At 35.6% G+C, this 13,816-nt stretch overlaps 1 protein-coding gene across 1 annotated transcript; it reads left to right on the plus strand.

Annotated features, from left to right (window-relative positions):
- Positions 1-4,964: 4,964 nt before the first annotated feature.
- On the plus strand, positions 4,965-13,613 carry LOC107673555 (cystathionine gamma-lyase-like). The gene is made up of 12 exons (XM_016467183.1): positions 4,965-5,338; positions 6,369-6,450; positions 6,532-6,627; positions 6,731-6,840; positions 6,979-7,113; positions 7,389-7,446; positions 7,531-7,608; positions 8,806-8,958; positions 9,232-9,353; positions 9,434-9,486; positions 10,309-10,447; positions 13,037-13,613. Exons 1-12 carry the CDS (start codon positions 5,162-5,164, stop codon positions 13,049-13,051), a joined length of 1,218 nt encoding a protein of 405 aa, XP_016322669.1. The 5' UTR covers positions 4,965-5,161; the 3' UTR covers positions 13,052-13,613.
- The last annotated feature ends 203 nt before the right edge of the window (positions 13,614-13,816 follow it).

A 13,816-nucleotide genomic window follows, 5' to 3' on the forward strand; every position in this document is an offset into this window, starting at 1 on the left:
TAACAGTAAAGTATTTTATAATGTTTCAAAAGATTTCTAATTCAAATAAATGCTGTTCTTTTTGTTCTTAATATTTCGTTGAATCTTGCTTTTTCCTGCAGACTATTAGCGTAATGTTATCTATATACAACATATATATATATATATATTTTTTTTTTTTTTATATCGACTCGTAAAACAGTCACTCGTCGCCGTCTAATGGCGGAATAATGTCACAAAAATCACCATCACGAACACACGCACTGTTTCCTAATACTAAATACTACTATGTATATAAAATATTATTTATTGAATAAACAACAACAGCCACCATAAAAGCCATGCTCTAATATACAGCATTAAAGTTACATAAAATATAACGTGATGAGATTTTGCCTTCAGCCGAAACTATTTGCTCTGGAACAAAAAATAGATGAATGAGACCAAAGACTGCCCGTCAGATTTACCCAACACGAATTATATCTCATGTTTAACCTACAAACCGTAGATTTGAAGTCTAAACAAGTACATTCTCGCCTAAAAAACCTGTCTAAAACTACATTCCGTAACACAAAAACAGTATTATTTATACATTTTAGTGGGTTTGGGTGTCCGCCATGACACTCGCTGTGAGAAATACTGGAAGCGGAGTGATACAAGCGGTGAAAGGGCGTTCCTGTGGCGATACGTACAATATCGCATGGTTCTCAACCAATCAGAGTTGAGAACCAAAACGAACTGTTGTATAAATATATATATACACCTTGCTACGTGTACTGCGTTAGGCTAACCGAGACTTGTCATTTGAACTTAATTATTGTTGCTCTTTAGTTAGTTTTGACTGCTTTTATTGTCCTCATTTGTAAGTCGCTTTGGATAAAAGCGTCTGCTAAATGACTAAATGTAATGTAATGTAATACATGAAAATAAACAGTTTCAGCTCAATTTAAATTTATTAATGTGGCAATATTGTTCAACATTTAGTTAATATTGAAAGTTAACAGAATAACTTAACACTTAATTGCTTAAATACTTTAAGATTAAAAACTTTGATTGGTAGATGAATAATAAAAAACGTTAATAATGATCCAATGCTACAACACAAGTTTAAATGACAGCTTTCATGGAGAAGCAGGACTAGCATTTATCAAGGTTGAATTTAATGGCAAGGTTGGACATGGCATGATAACTAATTTGCAAGTGAACTGAAACGTTGTACAAGGCTAATTTATGTCCTTTAATTTCATGTGCAGTGTAGGATTATAGGTTACTTTGTAATGAATACTAAATGAAGGATTTTTTTAACTTATTAAAAATATTGCTCCAGGATTGGGAAAACATTTCCCAGCAGAAAACAATTCGGCAATACCAGTGCTTATATATAATTTAATCCATACAAATTAGGCATTCAGTGTCTAAGGAGTGCAAGGGGAGGAAAAAAAACAGTTACATCTCTCTGGTTCTCTCGGTTTTCTGGCTCAGTGACACAGGTTTCGTGCATAGTTGTATGGGTTGGTATGGTAACTGTGCCCTCTTTTCATGCAGGGGTGAAGTTGACAAAAGCTGGGTCAGAGGAGGCTTCTGTATATGCTGACATAGGTGAGTTTGGTAACAGTTGCATTTAGATCATTAAAAGTAAAAGCTGTAGAGGATGTTTAAAACTGCTATTTACAAAAATGCTATTACAGCAGGCTCTTAATATTATGTGGTCATGTTCATGTAACACGATACAAAAAATAATATACCGTCATCATGACATCCATTCAGCATGTTAAAATAGTAATAAAACTAAAATCTCAAAAAGCTCAAGTACTTTCACTGATGTTTTTATGCTTCTGTTTGTAAAAGTCATTAAAAGCAGTAGGTGTGGCGTGTGGGTAACCACAGTGCACAGACATTTGATCTACTGCCAGGAACAAGTGCCTCACAGTTTGTACTTGTTGTACTAATCTTGTTGTATGTACAATACAACGATTTAAATTCTGTCTACCCGAGGCCTTTAATTTAGACTGACTTTGTTACAATACTGAAAATATTGCACAGTGATTAATATCACTGTGAAAATATAAAAATTGAAAATGCAGTGCTAAAATGGTCTTTCTGCCACATTCAGCAATGCTGAATATATTTTAATTATATTTAGTTTCAACATAACCCCTTAACAGATAATAAAGAGAATGACATGACAGGGTAATATATTACTAATACAGTAACAAACACAGTAACTGCATTTGTGCTCCAGCCTGTCTAACTACTTCAGGTTAAACAGGTAAAGTTATGACAGATTTTTTTGTGCTCTTTCCCAACAACATAACATGTTGTGGATATTTATCATGGTCTAAACATCTAGGTGTCTCATCCAAACATCTTAAAATAATTCAGCTATATTTTAGATACTTAATAATGAATGTGTTTGAGCTGTTTATCTATGTATTTTGAAGACAGATACATTCATATTCTTTGCTTGACATGTTTTATTCTATTGTATGCAGTTGCAGGTCTTTCGTTTAGCTGATTGTATGGAAAAAGGAGGATAATCAATACAAGAAAAGCATAAACCAATGGTTTTGAATGACGTTTGCACCATCTCAAGCTGATTCATCCTCTGAAATGAAACTGTGAATCACTTCGTCAATCACAGTTAATAAGCAAGCATTATGAAAGTTAGCAGAATTAACCCAGTATTTCCAAACCATGTTACACATCAGTCTCAGGACAGGAAGCCCATTGCTCCACATCGAACAAGATCATGTCAGAGCCCTTGCAACATGAATCATCTGCAACACAAAGGAATGATCGTCATATAACAAATTCACACAGATCATCAAGTAACCTACATAGAACTTACACATGTGCGTTTCTTTCTTTTTCGATCTCAGTCCCATTTTCTGATTACTGTATTGCGCACTTTACAGAACATCAACTTGTTTTACATGTTACATCACTGATTCAGCAGGTTGTTTTCTAAATGACACAGGATATGGTGAGTGTGGTATGGTGATATATATAAGTGTCTGCTGAGATGTTGATAGATCAAAACACTCTGGTTTCTTAACCGTGCACTTCTTTCTCTCTCAATAAAGTAGGATGGCTGAAATTACCTACAAATACATAGAATGAATGCTTGAAACCAAAATAGGCATCAGAACAAAAAGTCAAAGTAGCTAGCCTGGATGCATTACATATTTGATCCTTACCTGCTAGTGAAACAGACAGGGCAAACCAGAGAGCTTCTATAATAGTTAGTAAAGTATTTGTTACATTTGGGTATGGGGTGGATTAAAGGAGATTAAGGCTACGTCCACACGAAGCCAGATCTTCCCTAAAGATCTGCCACAGAGATACACTAAAAACGGAGAAGACTTGGACTATGCGCATAACCCTTGCGCGCGGTATACAAACGAACATGGAACAATATATTTATTAATCTGTCTTAATGTTAGTTAATAAAAAGACAATCGTTCAGTGTTTGTTCGTGTTTTTGTTGCTGTTACGTGACGTGGCGGTGTCTGATTAGGGGCGAGACGTGGGCTGATGACATCAGCGTTTCAGAAAATGTACGGTCTGTAAATTTACGCTCCCCCCAATCACTCCTGCTATGCATTCATCACCTAAATGGTAAGAGATCAAACATAGTTCTTGAATCTAAAGGATAGCCTACAGTATACAACATATCAAATGCATCAAGCCAGAATCGGGAGAGTCACCTGAGCTGGAACTACCGGTAATTCAAACACACCCACAGGAATTACCTTGTACTGAGACAACACTTATGATGCCAAGCAGCAAAACACCGAAACAAGTATCTGTCATCACTTGAAGATCGTCATGTGATTTGTGTCTAAAGCACACCTCAGATAAGGAGAAGATACAGCAAACTGCTATCAAACTGCTGTCACATCAGTTCATTGTTGGATCATACTTTTGGGCTGATAAATCAAAATGACATGCCAAACTGCCTACATGGGAAGACCAAGACCTGAATTTAACTTTCTGGTGATTTTAGGAACTGTAAGGAAAGCACTTAATAAAAAATAACAATAAAAATAAAAATGAATAAATAAAATGTAAAAAAATAAATAAATATGAGTTATTTTTTATAGTAACTTGTGTGCAGTTAAAAAAAAGTTTTAAAAAGATCAAAGTCTCATGTACTGCATAGATCATATACTCGATTTAAATTACTTTTTTTTTTTAGAATTTAAAAATGTACATGACAGTTAATTATACTAAATTACATGCTAAAAAATACTACATTTTAGAATACATCTAATTTCTTGAAATATTTGATGAATACATGTCTGCAACCCTGCATGTTTCTTGTTTTTATTTTTTTAAATGACACACAATGCTATCTGAGGTTATGTAACTATTAGGCCTACAAAGTCCAGCCTAAATATCCTTATCAAATTATATCATAACCAATTAATATGCAACACAAAGAGTTCCACATTTCTTTTTAAAAATATTGTCATGCAGTGGACTGAAGAGTGTGTTATACAACATTGGTGTCTGATATAGGCCTATTGGGATTTACAAACACGTGTTGTGTGTTCAAAAGTTTTTGGTAATCTGTTCATTCATAAATAAAGATATAAAAGGTTCAGATCTAACTTCCTAGACCTGTACACTGTAAAAGGGCATGGCCTGCAGTTACCTTAAAAGGCTATTTCAACCTGATTTAACTCATAACATTTCGTTTTGATGGTATAAATGAATTAATTTTGGTTGATTTTAGCGATTAGGCTATATTTTTGACTTGAACAAAACCAAAACTTAGATGTTACCATTTAAGGTGCACATTTCTTCCCTAGTGTACCTAAGTATTTAACTTAGATAGACAGATAGATAGACAGACTTATCTGAAAAATAAACTTGGATTTTATGGTTGGGAACGCACTCAGTGAACAGCTGTTAGGTTTTGTCACGTAAACGTTGCATCATCAGTGCACTATCATGTCGCTGAACCGTAACACTGATCACGTGACCCAGCACGCCCCGGAGCGATCACCAATACACTCCATTCCCTTATACTACACATACAGTGATTGGCGTAGAAAGGGTTTGTTGCTACAGCCCTCCTGTTTAATGTAAAACATTTACAGTAAGAGAGAGAGAGCTATTCACTCTTCTGTGATCTCAGGGACCCGGCGTCTCATCGTCAGTCATATCCGGAGCACGCATGGCTTCACAAAAGCAGAACGACAGCTCAGCCGCCGGCTACCAGCCGCTCTTCAAATCATTCGCTACTGATGCGATCCACGTTGGTTCAGAGCCGGAGCAGTGGAACTCTAGGGCCGTAGTGCCTCCTATTTCGCTGTCTACTACCTTTAAACAACACGGACCGGGGAAACATGCGGTAAGCCATTGAGATATTTTGTAAGCGTTTGACATTGAGAATACATTAATTGTTGTTTCGTATTAACCTGATATTTGAGTATGTAGATTGTGATGTGTGTACTGATCGAGTGACAATAGAGCTCGCGATTGTTTCTTTGATCAGCAATTCTCACTTGCAGTTTCCATTTAAATGGATTTGACGTGAAATGAACAATTACAGGACTTTGTGTGAAAGGGAAGTTTTTTATTATTATACATTTATTTATAAATACCAACTAATATACCAAGCGTAACTACATTAAAGACTTGTAGGTTTTGAGTTAAGACTGTAAGTAGGTGCATGTCACAGTGACTAAGCTCATATCCTGCTGGAAAAACAGCCTAAACTGGCTTTAAATGGTCTACCAGGCTAGAGTTCTGGCTGGTTTTAGAGGGACATTGGACACTTAGCCTATCCAAACTGAAAGACCCGCAAACTATTTAGCCTGGTTTAAGTGTCTTTATGTAGAACCATATCGACTTTGTTGGAAGATCCCAACCACAAGCCAGGCCTGTTTATTTAATTCAGTGATTTAACAAAATATACATTTAATTCAGTGATTTAACAAAATATACTTGACATTTAAACAACACCACAGGTTGAGGTCAAGTACTTCATTATTATGCTCAATTGGCTTCTGAAAGAAGTTTAATTAGCTGGTTTTGGTTGTTTCAAGCTGGTCTTAGCTTACCAAACTCCTCTGGAACCAGTCAAAAACAATAATGTATAGGATACCTTTTGACAAAAGAGTGGTTACTGATTACATCAACAAAGAAGCTGCAAGTTGACTGAGTATTAACAACATAAGTCATGAGAACAGCCAGGTGGTTGAAGTAAACGCATATGTTCGCATGTTAACTATGTCTCTTTGTAAAGGAGTTATGCCACAAACAGTATGTTTTTAATTCAAGAGTTTTCTGTGGATTTGACATTTTATTTGCACAATTCAAAACACTAGTTTATGTGAAGCATTTTGAATTTGACTTTTTTCTAATATTTTATCTGCCAGGGGTTTGAGTACAGCAGGAGTGGAAATCCCACAAGAAGCTGTCTTGAGAGAGCAGTTGCTGCTTTGGATGGTGCACAATACTGTGAGTCCATCACCAACACTTTTATATGATATGTTATATGACATTGATATAACCTAAAGCTCTGTCTGACTTTGCTAATAGGTCTCGCTCTTGCCTCTGGATTGGCTGCAACTTTGACCATCACACATCTTTTTAAGGCTGGAGATGGAATTTTGTGCATGAATGATGTTTATGGAGGTGAGTTACTGCTCCTAATAATAAATAAAATGATAGTTGGGCTTAAGAAAAAGGCAGTGAAAAGCTGATATTCTTACTGAGACTGTCATGTTCTTTCCACCAGGAACTAATCGGTATTTCAGAAAAATAGCTGCGGAAGTTGGCTTTGATGTCTCTTTTGCTGACCTCACAAAGCTAGAGTTGCTAAAAGCAGCTCTAAAACCAAATACAAAGGTACACCTGGCAGACAGTATTAGAAAATTACTGTGGGAAAGAGGGTTGAATGAGTAATTATTTGCTCACATGAATAATTAGCTTTGAGAAGTATCACTCTTAACTGAACTGGCATATTAAATGTTCTGATTTCTACAGATGGTGTGGATTGAAACACCCACAAACCCTACAATGAAGGTTGTGGACATCAAGGGATGTGCAGATATTGTCCATGAGCACAACAAGGACATAATTGTTGTTGTGGACAACACTTTCATGTCAGCCTACTTCCAGGTATGAACATTTGCATTATTTTAATACATAACCCAGTGCTGCTGTTTTTTGATGTATGAATAATACATTCTGAGAACTCGGTGACATTACCTTGTCCAGAGAGCAACGACTTAATGTTTCACGCTATGCTACTAATTAAAAAGTGAGTTAATAAAGTTAAAAATACATTGTGTACAGTTGACTTGTATCATAAGATTCCAGTGCAGGGTTAGAGTTTCCTTATACAGAAACTAGATGATGCAATTATTTCACCATTTTTCTCATTCCTGGAACAGCGCCCCCTTGCACTTGGAGCAGACATCTGCATGCACTCTGCAACAAAATATATGAATGGTAAAAACAAATAAAAAATTACTTCAGCCTGTTGTATAACTGAAAGTTTGTTGATCAAAATTAAAATTATCCATGTAATTCCAGGACACAGTGATGTTGTGATGGGCCTGATTTCTCTCAACCGTGATGACATCTATGAACGACTGAAGTTTTTGCAGAATGGTAAGGCTCTACTAATTTAAACCGAAACCTTTAAGATGTGAAAATCTGTTGACATCCTAATTTTCTGCGAACAGCTCTTCTCTTTATGGCATGACTTTGTGACTCAAGATCAAAAGGGCTGTACGATTATATAAGATGTATTTTACAAGCAGTTTATAGCATGCGATTTTTATTTTTTTTGTGCCCTTTGAAATAAAGCCAAATTATTGGACAGTACTAACAATAGAGAACAGCCTATATATGTGCGTATATATATATATATATATATATATATATATATATATATACATACATACATTATATATATATATATATATATATACACACACACGCACAGATGCTTCTTTATATATTTAATTATTGTCTGGTTTTAATGCTGATGTGAACTATAATCTTAATAAACCATAATGGACATAAAAAACATCCATTTATGATGTGCTAAACCTGATTGGTGCTGTACAATAAGCTTTGATTTCTTTTCATTTTTTTAAAATCAGATAATCTCAAGGCCAAAGAATCATAGCCAACTGAGCTTATCACTGAAGAGTGTTAAAGGTTCAGCTCAGTGTTATAATGTACATAAATATGCTGAAGATGTGTGACATGCCCAAGAGAGGCACCAGGCGCAATGTTCAGATATAACTCTGTGAAGAAGAAATTCTAGCAAGAATGAAGTTCTTTTCTCTACACTATTGGGGGTCTTTTGTAAGGGACAAGAAAAATGTACTTCATTCACTTGAAAAGAAAATTACTTGTCTTCAAGTGAAAGTAATATCCTATATTAATATCTGCTGGCAGTATTTCCCTTTTGTTACTACATGTAGTCTCGTTGAAAAGGACAATTTCCTTCATTCCCTCTTGATTTTGAAGTACATGGCTCAGAAATAGTTTCAGGAAAACTTTTTTCTTTGCATATTATTGCTATATCCTTTATTTTAATGTGATTTTTAAATGGTCTAATCACTGTACGTATAATTTGAGCAAGTTATAATTTTATCGACTTCATCCCATACCTCCCACCTGTCACACTGTTACAGTCCTGATGTGAAACCTTGTGCTTTCTGTTAGGTTCTTATTGCAATTACATCAGATTGGAGATTTATCCCTGACTGTTAAAATAAAAAACGATTCAACTGCATAGTGGAAGTAGAACTTTGAAGGTTTGTTTTACTCTCTCTTCCTCCCCGTTTACTTCAGCTCTTGGGGCTGTGCCTTCTCCATTTGACTGTTATATGTGCAATCGGGGTCTGAAGACACTCCACGTGAGAATGAAGCAGCACTTTAAGAACGCAATGGCCGTGGCACAGTTTCTGGAGGCTGACCCAAGAGTGGACAAAGTCATCTTCCCAGGTGTCTGTGTTATTATTGTAACTTCATATAGAAGTGTATGTTGGGTGATTTTGACATAGAGGTAACTGCTCAAATAATCCATCTGAATATAAAAATAGTAAATGTTTGGATGAGTCCAATAGACTTTTTTTAGTGATGTAAAAAAAATTGAAAACCTTTTGAATAGTAGTGTAGGTGCTTCATTTGTATGATACCACCTATGGGCAACCTTTAACTGTGTTGTTCAGAATGAACTGATATTCCAGTTGGACTTGACTGACTCTTTTCCTTCAGGTCTTCCATCCCACCCTCAGCATGAGCTGACAAAGAGGCAGTGCACAGGTTGTCCTGGGATGATCACTTTCTACATCAAAGGAAAACTGGAGCACGCCTCAACTTTCCTCAGCAGTCTGAAGGTGCTTTGAAGCTTCATATAGTTTGAAAATCTTTTACATCTTACACTTTTAAAGAAACTATATGGTGTTTTGCGTTTCAGTTGTTTGCACTTGCTGAAAGTCTTGGTGGTTATGAGAGTCTAGCAGAGCACCCGTAAGTATATCCAAATCCACTGACTGTTCTCTGGGAAAATCTGATTTAAATCCAGAGCATACAGAAAATAAACATTAAGTATATTACCTTTTTTTCATTTAAAGGGGTGATAGGATGCCCATTTTCCACAAGTTGATGTGATTCTTTAGGGTCTTAATGAAAAGTCTGTAACATAGTTTGGTTAAAATTTCTCAATGGTAGTGTAAAAAACAACTTTATTTTACCCTGTCAAAAAACAGCTCTTTTCAGATCAAGGCATTTTTGTAGCATTTTCCTTCAAATGTTAATGAGCTCTGCTGACCCCGCCCCTCTCTTCAGAGCTGCTCTCAGAGAGACTGTTTACTTTAGCCGCATTCATCGTGAAACTTGCTAAAAAACTTGAAATCGCATCATATGACCCCTTTAAGCCCTAAAAGTCTGAGAGGCTTATTTTGGATTTCCACTAGGGGGCGTGAGAGCTTTAATGTTGCTGTAAAAAGAAATTGCAGAAACAACACTTTTCTTTTCTGAGAAGTTTGCCTCATTGTAGAAGATTATTTAGCAGGAAATAATGGAACATTTATAGTTATAGTCATCAGCTTTCAATATAATGAAGTTAAGGTTAATCATCTTTTGGAACATCATTGTGACAGGTTTATGATATTTATGGTTCACAAGTAATTCACTTAAATTTTCTCTGACTAAGTCTTCTTGATATTTTACCTTGTCCGGTGTTACCATGATTTATCCTTGAAAATCAAATCAAAATCAATAAAAACGCTTTTTTGTGGGAACATTTCATCCATCTCCATTTCCAATAATGTTGCATCTTTTGTTATTCAGAGCAATTATGACTCATGCTTCAGTGTCTGAGAATGAGAGGAAAGAGCTGGGCATCAGTGATACGCTCATTCGTTTGTCTGTGGGTCTGGAGGATGAAGAAGATATTATTGCAGACCTAGACCAAGCCCTCGCTGCTGCAGTGAGTATTTCAGTAGACCTGAACATCTGACACTAAATAAATAAATAAACACACACACACACACACACACATTCAATACATTTTTAAATTTTTAAGTGAAATTTTTACTTTTGTTCAGCAAGGAAGCATTATTTGCTCAAAGTGATAAAGTTTTTTTTTAGTTTTTATTTCAAATAAATGCTGTTTTAGTTTAACTTTCTATCCATTAAAGAATCATAACAAATATATCACAATTGTCAGAGTATCGACCCCAAATTTTTTCCAACAAACACTTGGAGTCTCACTAGTCCTAAATAGATCTACAGCTGACCAGTGCATTATGTGTATGTGACGTTATTATCTCCATGCTGAAGACATACGTAATCGTGTGCATTTCTATTTGTAGAGCCTTTCTATTTTCGGACCAAAGGTGCTTTTAATGGTGCATCCTCATGTAAATTGATTTTATTCCCTGAAATATGGTATGTTTTTTAAGCTTGTGTCAACATAGAGATCATTTCGACCCATAAAGTTCAGTGGACCATCTCTGAGAGCGCAGGCCATTTCCCCTCTCTCTAAAGTGCACTGCAAAGTAAGGTTCCAGGAAATAAAGACAAATCAGCTTAGGTCAGTGTCTGAGAATTATTCCCATAGAAACGTATTTGTGAGGAGAAAACTAGGGGTTTGTGGGCTGTGCGGTCTCTCGGGAAGCCTGCTCGCTCTATTGGACAGAGTCTTTGAGCGTGATATCGCAGCAGTGCAGACGTGTTAGCAGATGCTTATTAGAAAGCAAAGGTGCAGCAGTATAGTTTGATAAGATTTGTACATCGCTACACCATTCAACCTATTATTGTGAAGGTCTAGTGATCGTGTCTCTGAGGTGAGAGCCCTTTTCCTCTGTCAGCAATGCAATGCCAGCCCTACAGTTCCATATTTGATCCCTTTAGATGTGCTTTGCTGCTCATCTGAAGAGAATGGAAATGAAATCATGACTTGTATCCAGTTGCTATCCAATACCCCTCTGAGATCATTACAAAAAGAGCTTTTGTGATTTGCGGTGTGTTTTAATTTGATGACATACGTTCTGAGGGGGTGAATTCCATTAGGTCCTGGCACGCAGTTTTCCTCTGAGAGTTATATATCTTCAGTCTCCTCCATTCTTTCTGAAAACCGTAGGTTAATTATCAGCACTTTTGTGAGGTTAAGAGCTGTAATAAAAAAAAAAAAGGCAGAATATGCTAATGTTAACAGCATTTATTGAACCACTCTCTGCGGTGAGCCTCAAATTGCTGCCTTTGTGGTTCAGTGCTGTTTCAACCACTTGGCAGAGACTGTGGGGCGCTAGCTAGAGAACTTGTCTGGAATGACATGAAGAAACAGAACAAACTGAGACAGACTAAATCCAGAAGAACTGTGGCAACGTCTCCAAGATGCTTCAAGAAACCTACCTGCAAAGCTACAGTACTGTTAAAAGTTTTAGGCACTTGTGTAAAAATGCTGTAAAATTAGGACACTGTCATAAATTTTCTTTATCAATTAACTTCTATTAACTAAATTAAATCAACATTTAGTGTGAGCATCCTTTGCGTTTAAAGCAGCTTTTGCCCTAGGTGCACATAGTTTTTCAGGTAGCTTTGCAGGTAGGTTTCTTGAAGCATCTTGGAGACGTTGCCACAGTTCTTCTGGATTTAGTCTGTCTCAGTTTGTTCTGTTTCTTCATGTCATTCCAGACAGACTGGATGATGGTGAGATCAGATCTCTGTGTGGTGCACTGGCTGTTGTCAGACCTTGTGCAAACAAAAATCTCACTGGATTATTACAGTTAATGGCAAAATGAATGTTTGGAAATGTAAACTGATATTTCCTACTGACACACAGCAAAAGATAGAAATAACTGACTTAAAACCGTTTTTTAGCTGGTGAAACTACTAGTGTTCTAATAATTTTGGCCACCACTGTATATATAACACGTATAACACACATACACACACACTTTTTTTCATTTTTAATCAAATTCTTTTATTCAGCAAAGATTTATTAAATTGATTAAAAATGATATAAAAGGACTTTTACGTTGTTACATAATATTTTTGAACTTTCTATTTCAAAGAATTCTGAAAAATATGTATCATGTTTTCCACAAAAATATTAAGCTGCATGACTGTTTTCAAAATTGATAATAAGAAATGTTTCTTGAGCACCAAATCAGCATATTAGAATGATTTCTGAAGGATCATGTGACACTAAAGACTGGAGTAGTGGCTGTTGAAAATTTGCTATCCCAGGAATTAATTACATTTTAAAACATTAAAATAGAAAACAATTATTTTAAATTGTTTTTTTTTTTTCATGGAATGAAATTTCACTGTTATTAATTTTCTGTACTTTTGATCAAATAAATGCAGCCTTGGTGAGACTACTTTCAAATACATAAAAAAAAATACAGACCCCAAATTTTAAAACGGTAGTTTATGTATAGTGTTTTTTAATATTTATATTGTATACCTATACAAAACCTTATTCAAGCAAATATTAATTTGCCATGTTAAAACCAAGAATTTTTTTTTCTGTTAAATATTTGATTAACTGGTTTCTTTTTTTTTAAAACAGCATCCAAAAAGATAAGAGGCTGATCAAGCTCAATCAAGAGCAATGGCACCACATCTGGACAAGACAAGGCCACCCTTCTGTGGCACATTTCTAATTTACTTAGTATATGACAGTTATGCTTGAAAATTTTGAATTGCATTTTTCAGGGAACAAATATCGTCAAGAAACTCATTTGCACTTCTACTTTTTTTAATTATAGTTCGATAAAGTAGTTGGGTTCTAAACAGGTTCTACTATTTAAACTTTTAATACAGGAAAAACAGGAAAAAGCCAGGACTGCAAAGGAAATCCGATATCATGCAAATGAAAGTTTTAATCTTTTTTATAAGGACTGTGATTCAAGTTAATTCAGCAAGAAGTATAAGCAGCACAAAAGACAGATTACGCAATCAGTCTTTATTTTCTGCATCAAATATGATGCATAGTCACCTCATAATGTTTCAAATCACTCTTCATTGATCCGTTTGTATTTTAAGTACTAGATATTGGTTGGAGGCTTGAGCATTTTAAACTCTAAAGGGATCACATCTGATCTTTGTCTGTGCTACCAGACCCATTAAAAGCCATTTTTAATCTCTCTCTCTGTTTTGTCTTCTTCCTGAACATCTTTGATGGTGGTACACCATAAGCAATCACTTTGAAGTCAACAAGCACCACAAATGTAATTGGAAGATGAATAGTAAAAGACATATCTAATGAGCCGATCTAACATCACCATCAATAATGCTACAAGGGCAACTTGAACTGAGAAGTAATTCCTCCACAGCATTTATCAGGCTT

The sequence above is a fragment of the Sinocyclocheilus anshuiensis genome, unplaced genomic scaffold, assembly GCF_001515605.1.
Source record: "Sinocyclocheilus anshuiensis isolate Anshui unplaced genomic scaffold, SAMN03320099.WGS_v1.1 scaffold44, whole genome shotgun sequence".
In the NCBI taxonomy this organism is placed as follows: domain Eukaryota; kingdom Metazoa; phylum Chordata; class Actinopteri; order Cypriniformes; family Cyprinidae; genus Sinocyclocheilus; species Sinocyclocheilus anshuiensis.